This window comes from Panthera uncia (genome assembly GCF_023721935.1).
Source record: "Panthera uncia isolate 11264 chromosome B2 unlocalized genomic scaffold, Puncia_PCG_1.0 HiC_scaffold_24, whole genome shotgun sequence".
NCBI lineage: Eukaryota > Metazoa > Chordata > Mammalia > Carnivora > Felidae > Panthera > Panthera uncia.
The window spans coordinates 19,990,301-19,999,952 of NW_026057580.1; the positions used below are offsets into that span (position 1 = coordinate 19,990,301).

The window sequence follows — 9,652 nt, forward strand, 5'->3', positions numbered from 1 at the left end:
GAAAGAAAGAAAGAAAGAAAGAAAGAAAGAAAGAAAGAAAGAAAGAAAGAAAGAAATAGATGGACATCTGGGCTGCTTCCATATCTGGGCTATTGTAAATAATAAACATAGGGGTGCATATCTCTCTTCAAATTAGTGTTTGCATTTTCATCAGATAATTATCAGGAAGATAAATCACTGGATCATATTTCTATTTTTAATTTTTTTAAGAAACCTGCTTACTGCTTTCCCCAGTGGCTGCACCAATGTACATTCCCACCAGCAGAGGGAATACAGTCAATAATATTGTAATAACTCTGTATAATGACAGATTCTAACCTAGACTTATCATAAGGATCATTTTGTAATGTAATGTATCAAAATATCAAATCACTATGATATATACCTGAAAGTAACAGGACATCATATGTCAGTAAAAAATTAAAAACAATTTTTAAAGAATCCTAGTTCTGTCATTTACTACCTAGAGGACACAGGAAAATTATTGAGGAGATGGGCAAATTATTTCATCTCCCTGAGCCTCAAGTCACTCATCTGTAAAACCAGGATAATAAATAGGTACCCCATATAATTGTTGCAAGCATCAGATTAATGTACATAAAGCATAGAACCTGACATCCAAGTGCTCAATACTTAACTTGCATTGGTACAGACTCAGAAACCCCACAACCACCATCCACCTTTCTTCTTACCCTGGCGAAGCAGACTCTGACTTGTAAGTTGCCTGTCGATAGCACAAAAACTCCCTCAGACAGCAAACACACATTGCTCCATCCTTAGAACCCACCTGGAAAGTACAGTTGTCCCGTGGTCCTGGACTTGGGCTGCCTACCACCTGTCCCCCAGAGTGCACTTCCAGGTAGTACAGCCCCTCATGTGCTTCAGACAGCAGGGATCTGCAGGCAGAAAGTGGATGTCCTTGTGAATCAAAGACAGAATTACCGAAGCCAGCCACCCCACCCGACCACTTTAAATTTCCTCCCTGCACCTGTGAAATGGCGTTTACCAAGGATTCCTACATCTATTTGCCTTCTAGACCCACTCACCTACTAGACTTTAAAGATTGGATCCTAAGGAAACCATCAAAACCCTAGAGGAGAAAGCAGGAAAAGACCTCTCTGACCTCAGCCGTGGCAATTTCTTACTTGACACATCCCCAAAGGCAAGGGAATTAAAAGCAAAAATGAACTACTGGGACCTTATGAAGATAAAAAGCTTCTGCACAGCAAAGGAAACAACCAACAAAACTAAAAGGCAACCAACAGAATGGGAAAAGATATTTGCAAATGACATATTGGACAAAGGGCTAGTATCCAAAATCTATAAAGAGCTCACCAAACTCCACACCCGAAAAACAAATAATCCAGTGAAGAAATGGGCAGAAAACATGAATAGACACTTCTCTAAAGAAGACATCCGGATGGCCAACAGGCACATGAAAAGATGTTCAACGTCGCTCCTCATCAGGGAAATACAAATCAAAACCACACTCAGATATCACCTCACTCCAGTCAAAGTGGCCAAAATGAACAAATCAGGAGACTATAGATGCTGGAGAGGATGTGGAGAAACAGGAACCCTCTTGCACTGTTGGTGGGAATGCAAATTGGTGCGGCCACTCTGGAAAACAGTGTGGAGGTTCCTCAGAAAATTAAAAATAGACCTACCCTATGACCCAGCAATAGCACTGCTAGGAATTTACCCAAGGGATACAGGAGTACTGATGCATAGGGGCACTTGTACCCCAATGTTTATAGCAGCACTCTCAACAATAGCCAAATTATGGAAAGAGTCTAAATGTCCATCAACTGATGAATGGATAAAGAAATTGTGGTTTATATACACAATGGAGTACTACATGGCAATGAGAAAGAATGAAATATGGCCCTTTGTAGTAACATGGATGGAACTGGAGAGTGTGATGCTAAGTGAAATAAGCCATACAGAGAAAGACAGATACCATATGGTTTCACTCTTATGTGGATCCTGAGAAACTTAACAGAGACCCATGGGGGAGGGGAAGGAAAAAAAAAAAGAGGTTAGAGTGGAAGAGAGCCAAAGCATAAAAGACTCTTAAAAACTGAGAACAAACTGAGGGTTGATGGGGGGTGGGAGGGAGGGGAGGGTGGGTGATGGGTATTGAGGAGGGCACCTTTTGGGATGAGCACTGGGTGTTGTATGGAAACCAATTTAACAATAAACTTCATATATTGAAAAAATAAAAAAATAAAAAATAAATAAAAAATAAAGGTTGGATCCTTTGGCAAAATGTAATTGTTTTACTGAAAGTCCTTAAAATTAAAAAAAAAAAAAACCTGTCTTGTCAGAATCGTAAGTTCATGGGACTTTAAGACTTGGAAGGGACATTGATAGTCTAATTCTAGTTTCCATTAAACATTTTTGACAGTTCCAAATAGATTAAGATATTTATGTGTGTGAACACCATAGGTCAGGGGCAAAGTGGAGCTTGAATCCTAGGCTCCTCCTGATAAAAGGAATTGATTTTACATGTTACCCCAAAAATTCTTGACTTCATAATATCCAAGCAGCTCATGAACACTTCATATATCCATCAAGAAAGTCCAAGACCCTCTCTCCTCTTTTCACAAATATCACAGTGATTTCCCTGCCTCTTTGATGCTGCCATTCATGTTGATTTTTGTAAGAGGGGGAATATGATCAATAAGGAGCTAGCATTAAGAAGTGTGTCCCCTACAAACCTTCTCATCAAAATCTTCAGTATGACTTTAAATATTTAAATCTGCACCATCCAATGCCATGAGTGGTTAATGAACACTTGAAATGGGGCTAGTCCCAAATAAGATGTGCTAGGAGTGTAAAATATACACTGGATTTTGCAGACTTGGTGTGCAAAAACTATATAAAATATATATTGTTAATAATTTATATATTGATTGCATATGAAATAATATTCTGGATATGTTGAGTTAAATAAATTATTAAAATTAATTTCACTTGTTTCTTTTGACTTTCTAATGTGGCTACTAGAAAATTTTAAATTACATTTGTGGCTTGTGTAATGTTTTGATTAGACAGTGCTGATTTAGAGGCTATGATCCCTGTTTTGGTGAAAGCAGATACATCTTTATGATAATGAATATGAGAGTACTGATGATAAAATGTGCATTTTTTTCACATTGGAATGTTAACTGAATACTTTTTAACCAACAAGTACATATAAGACATAGTGTTTCTTTTCCTCTAAAAAGATTATTTACATAAATGGTGCATCTTAAAATCATTAGTATGGGGGACACCCATATTAATTAGTATGGTTCAGTCTCAGTTGGTTAAGTGTCCGACTTCAGCTTAGGTCATAATCTCACAGTCCGTGAGTTCAGCCCTGCATCAGTTTATCTGCTGTCCACACTGGGCCTGCTTTGGATTCTCTGTCTCCCTCTCCCTCTGCCCTTCCCCCCAGCTCTCCCTCTCCCTCCCTCCCTCTCTCTCAAAAATAAATAAATAAACATTTAAAAAAAATAAAATCAGGGGCGCCTGGGTGGCTCAGTCGGTTAAACGTCCGACTTCAGCTCAGGTCACGATCTTGCGGTCCGTGAGTTCGAGCCCCGCGTCGGGCTCTGGGCTGATGGCTCAGAGCCTGGTGCCTGCTTCCGATTCTGTGTCTCCCTCTCTCTCTGCCCCTCCCCCATTCATGCTCTGTCTCTCTCTGTCTCAAAAATAAATAAAAAAAAAACATTAAAAAAAATTAAAAATAAATAAATAAATAATAAATAAATTAAATCATTAGTATGTTGGGATTGAGGGGATAGATCTTCAGAGTTTTGATCTTCAGAGTTTCATGGCAAGTTCTTGCAGGAACTCTATGCCCAAGTATACCATAAAACCTAAGGAAAAGATGCAACCCAGTTTTAAAACCAACAGCAGGGCTATAAGAAAGTTCAGTTCGACAGACATTTATGGAGCATCTTCTCCTCACAAGATACTGTGCTAAGTACCGTAAGGACTACAAAGGTGGTGTTAAATACATCCCCTGTCCTCAAGGCACTTAATTCTAGGATGAATCTGAGAAGTGAACAATAGGCATAAAGTCATGAGAAACGTAGAGCTGAGGCACAGGGCCGCTGAGGCCACACATGCCATGCCTTTGTGTAAACTGCAAAAGGTGCTTCCTCCTCAAAGGTGTCGTAACCATCACTTGGATTTCAGCCCCTATTTGTCCCCCTTTCAAAGAAGGGAAAGATCACACTCAGTTGTATGTTCAGGGAAGAGGTGACATTCGCAGGTTAGGATTTCCGTAGACACAAATGGAAGACAGGGAGCCTTCCTGAAGGAGGGAACCAAAAACAAAAGGAAATGATGATTTTTTTTCTCTCAACCAATGATCCACTTTCATGCAGCATCTCTAAGATATGAGTGGGGAAAGAATAATAGTGAAAACTTCGTAAGCCAAAAAAAAAAAAAAACTTAAGTAGGATGAAAGATGGATTACCTGGAATCCTGTACAAATCATACCAAAAAGGAAATACACTGAGGAATAAAGCAAATTTCCTTTCTAACTGGTTTTGGGTTTATGCTCAATCATTACGATTATGCCTAGTTCAAAAGATGAGTTCTTTAGATGGTAAAATGGCACTATTTATTGAAATCTTGATAGTGACAGAGCTCCTTGCCACCACCACCAACAAGAAAACACAGATGAAAACACAATCCAACCCCTCCTTATAAATATCTCAGGTTCTCAAAAATCTTCCTTATATTCTCATCCTCCCTTAGGCCCTAGAGCCCTGATAGGAAACTCTGGTGAAGCGTATTTACAGGCAACCTTTTTAAAGCTGTAGCTGATAACCACAGTCAGCAAGGGTTGCTCTACCAAAATCCACGAAGATAACCAAAGCACTCAACCTGTCTGATCTTTCTCACACCCTGACAGGAGTACCTGGTCCTGCACATCACCAGTGGCAAATCCAAGAAGACAGGAGAGACGTCACAAGGGATGCTCGGCAGGTCAGGCACAGCCACATTCACCAGGTGTATCTCCAGCTGAGAGCCATTGGTGGGATAAAGGAGCTCTAAGTGCAAACCTAAACACAAGGGAAAGGGGAATTTGAGGCTAAACAGAGCTGTAATCCACACAGAACATAAAAACATGGCCACACAGGAGCACTGTGAGACACTGAGCTTGCCTAAGGATTAAATTACTACTCCTCATTTCCAAATGCATTTATGACTGCTGTGTAAATGAATGTTCTCATTCATGGGTGTATAAAAAAGAAATTTTCTCTCTCTCTTCAGGTCCATCCACTTAAATCCAGGCATTTTTCAGCCCTCAAAATTATTCTTTACACTGGTACAGGTGAGTAAACTAAGCCATGGTTTAGAAGTTCCCACATACAGGGGCACCTGGGTGGCTCAGTCAGTTAAGCGTCCAACTTCGGCTCATGAGTTCGAGTCCCGCGTCGGGCTCTGTGCTAAAAGATCAGAACTTGGAGCCTGCTTCAGATTCTGTCCCCATCTCTCTCTGCCCCTCCACTGCTTGCACACGCTGTTTCAAACATAAATAAAAATATTTTTTAAAAAGTTCCTACATATAGAATCATCTGCAAGGAAGCAAACTAAGATTCTGGGGAACACATTGCTAAGTTCTATGCTGCACTCTTCCCTATCTCATCTACAGTTCCTAGGGTCCCATCCCCGCAGCTTGGGATAAGAAGGTGGATACAGGCATAAAATGGTTTGATGTGCTCTGTTTCTGTGATATCAGCAAGTGAGCATGTGGAAACACAGAAGTCAGTCAGTGGGTCCAACACCCTTCAGGCCCTCTTTTATACCTGTCCCTAGCCAAGGAAGAAGACTCACATTATTTAGGACTCTTAGTAAGTAAGAAACTTGCATTTGGTAAGACCCAAACCTACCATCAAAAAGGACTGTGATCCACGTTCCCCCAGCAAGACTACCTTCTTCAGGCTCAATGTGGAAACGCAAGGAAGACACTGTAAATAAGAAAAACACTGGTTTTGAAGTTCAGATTCAATACACCTGCTTCCCTAACGTTATAAAAACAAAATTTAGCATTCCTCAGAATCACCAGGAGGGTTTGATAAAGCACAGATTGCTGGGTCCCACCCCAGAGTTTCTGATTCAGCAGGTTTAGGGTAGGGCCCAAGAATTTACATTTATGACCAGGTGCTGCTAGTTCTACTGGTCTGGGGATCACACCTTCAAAACTTTGATCTTAAGGAAAGTTCTGTCTGATCCACTCTTCTTGGACACCCAAAAACCTAGTGTTCACCAGAACAATCCTGAATTCCTACTTTCTTTGGAAAGGACCTCAAGGACACATTTGGCTTCTAATTAAACACATAATATCTCTTGTTTCTTTCCCACCCTTTAATCAGGTAGTCATAATTTAGCCACCAATTATTTCTTACATATCCACTTCCCAGAGGAGAAACTTCTAGAAGTTTCTGTTCCTATTTAAATCCTCCTGTCTCCATATACCATCCTCTAGTTTCCTCCTTTTAAATATATCAGAGCACCTCCCCAGATGGATACAAAATTCTGTAGATGTTTGCCTTGCCATCTCAGAGAGAGGCTGAAGCATGGATCAGGGCTGGAATTTCCTTGAAAACAACAATACTATAGACTACACATGCTAGGCTAGATTGGGTTCTCCCAGAGAGACCATTGGCTGAACATGGCAACCAAACCCTCATCTTTGAAGATCTCCTGGACATGCCTCAGCCAAGGCAAAGTAAATTCAAGGAGCCATCAAGAATCAGTCAACTCCTCAGTGAGGTCCTAGATAGGCAACATGCTATCTATAGAACATTTTTCAGTTCTTATATCAGAAAAGTCAAAGGATAATCCAGGCCATGCTAACTCTGGGTAGCCCAGGGCTTCCATGTACATTTATGTAGGTGGCATAATGCACAACCGAGGATGGTGGGGAATCAGTCACATCAACACAATTATTCACAGCAGTCCCAGCCAGGCCAACCCATGCTTCCCCCTCAAAAGTGTATTAGATACTTCTACCTAAAGCAGACCAAAAACAAATACCATAAAAAGATACCAAAGATAAGCAAACTCACAGAGAAAATTAGAGACATGATTTGGGGAAAGAAAGTTTAATACAAGCAGTTATTAACTGCTAAGACAAGATAAACTATTCCCTTTGGGAAGATAAAGCAATAAATCTAAAAAGAATTACATCACATGGCTCAAAAACGAATTCTAAAAAGAAGGTTATAAATTACTATTAGAAGGTCTAGATTATGACAGCAACCTCCATTGGCCATTAATTCGTATGTGTGTATATATATATATATATATGAATGTATATGTGAATATGTATATGAATATGTGTATATCTGAATATATATGTAAATATATATGAATATATACATATATTCATAGCTATTTAATATATAGCCTGCTACTAAACAGAAAAAAATAATTTTTAAGCACAGAAAATTTACACCCAGAGCAGATACTTGAAGACTTCCCCCATATAATATTTTAAGTATCAATAAACTAGTTCTCAAGGCAACTTGTTGTTCTCTATCTATAATCCCTTCGAAACACATCCTACTCACCTGCCAAAAGTAGTATTTCAGCACTCATCAGAGAGATCAGCCAGCCAGTCATCCTGTCCACTTAAATCAATCCTTTCAAAATTGCTCAGATATTGAAAGCATATTCAGTTTTGTTGGAGCAGCATAGCTTTTGTGCTTTATAAAAAAATAACAAATTACTATCATTTTTTACTTACATACTACTACTTTATGGGGCCAAAACTTGGGGAATTAAGGAAGTGATACCTACATGGCCCTAGAGTCTTCAAATCGACCCACTATCCTCCCAAGCTCAGGAGAAAAGAGTACTCTAAGAATCTCATATAAAATCATCACTATTTCACCTCCTCCCCATTTCTCACCAACTTATTTTATGCATGTTTAAGCTGGGTAAATACTGATAGCCTCTTTCAATAACTCATTATGGAAAAGCTTAATTTAAAAAAATACTAAATTCTAGATATCAAGATACAAGTTAACGGTAGTTGCGGTGTGAGGGGTAGGGTAGGTTGTTTTGTTTTGTTTCTAAAAGAGTCTCAGGGGCACCTGGGTGGCTCAGTGGTTAAGGGTCCAACTTCAGCTCTGGTCATGATCTCACAGTTCATGGGTTCAAGCCCTGCGTTAGGCTCTGTGCTGACAGCCCGGAGCCTGGAGCCTGCTTTGGATTCTGTGTCTCCCTCTTTCTCTGCCTCTCCCCTGCTTGCTGTCTATGTCTCTCTCTCAAAAATAAATAGACATTAAAAAAAAAAAAAAAAGAGTCTCAGTCCTCCAGGAAACTAATCAACACAAAAAAGTAAAAAGCTTAACAAAGCAAATGTTAAGTATGGTACTGGGTTGAAAACATGGTACTAATGGGAATTCGGGGAAAACGGTCTCGTCCTCACAGCAGAGGAGAAAGGGAAGAAAGAAATGGAGGAAGACAAAGCTGGAGCCTCCAAACTAGACCCCATGATTTCAAGGTCTCTCTACCCCATTCCATAGGCCCAGCTTAGCTGACCTATCTTCCTTAAACCCTGTCCTTTACTGTGCCATTTTTCTGCTCAGTGCTTTTTTAATTCAATGCAAAACCTCCACCACTACTAAAATGACCCTAAGAATACCTCTCAGGATTTTTATCAAGATTAACTGAGGTGCTATATGCAAAGATATTAACACAGGGCCTAACACGAAGGAGATAACCCACAAATGTTTTCTTTTCAAGGGCTCTCTATTTCCAATGCAAACCCTGGCTCTGACTTTTCAGTCTGGCCCTGATCTGGCCCCCTACCTTCCCAGCTTTCCCTGGCATGGCTCTCCAAACCGAACGAACCCTTCTCGGCACTGGACAGTTCCCCTCACCACCTCTCAGACAAGCCTTCATCAGGTCAGCCCCTTTTTGGCTCCTGAGGGCGGCTTTCTACACTCCCCAAACTCTCTCATTGTGTAATGAAAAGCTGGTCTTCCTTCATGGCCCAGCTCAGGTGCTGCCTCCTCTGCGGTATCTGTCCCCCATGTTGGTTCCACAGAAGGCAAGGAGAGACCAAGGAAAGAGGCAGACAGACCACTCCAGATTGGAAGGCAGCAGCAGGTTCAACAAGCAAGGAAACTTACCTACCGGGTTGTCTTGGGCATCCTCAGGATGAGTAAATCTCTGCACCTGCCTGTCTGAATCTTAAACGTTTCATAGAGGCCTCAACCAGGTTCAAACACATATACCAGGCAGGTAGTCTCAGCACCACAGTGCTCTCTCAAGGCTGTGACCTGGTGGTCTCTCTCAGACAGGTTGGAAGAGTGTACATTTCAAGGACAGGGGGAGGGAAAAGGAGCCTCCAGATCAGCTCTCGGGTCAACTGGAGGTCATGACCTCTCAATGATCCCTCCTCCTAACCATTGTATGCAATCTCACCTGCGCCCTCTTCTGCTGTGCCCAGAGTGGTCAGCAAGGGCTTTCACCAGCACCGAGGTGGCTCATTTGACAGCCACTTGGCTGCACTTAGAGGCAGATACCACAGCAACACTATAGGCACATGCAAAAGAAAACATAGATTAAGATAATGATCCTCATTATAAGTAACATTTTTTTCCCATCAAGAGTCCCATGATCCAAACCGTTCACT

General features: G+C 40.9%; 1 protein-coding gene across 1 annotated transcript in view; it reads right to left on the bottom strand.

Annotated features, from left to right (window-relative positions):
• The window catches only part of PKHD1 (PKHD1 ciliary IPT domain containing fibrocystin/polyductin), a 483,789-nt gene extending 476,131 nt beyond the window's left edge, over window positions 1-7,658 (bottom strand). The window contains exons 1-4 of the mRNA XM_049653801.1: window positions 7,578-7,658; window positions 5,895-5,972; window positions 4,919-5,063; window positions 788-896 (exon numbers count right to left, since the gene is read on the bottom strand). Of these exons, the coding sequence (XP_049509758.1) occupies window positions 788-896; window positions 4,919-5,063; window positions 5,895-5,972; window positions 7,578-7,629 (384 nt within the window). The 5' untranslated portion in view covers window positions 7,630-7,658. The remainder of the gene's footprint in view (window positions 1-787; window positions 897-4,918; window positions 5,064-5,894; window positions 5,973-7,577) is intronic.
• Window positions 7,659-9,652: the final 1,994 nt, after the last annotated feature.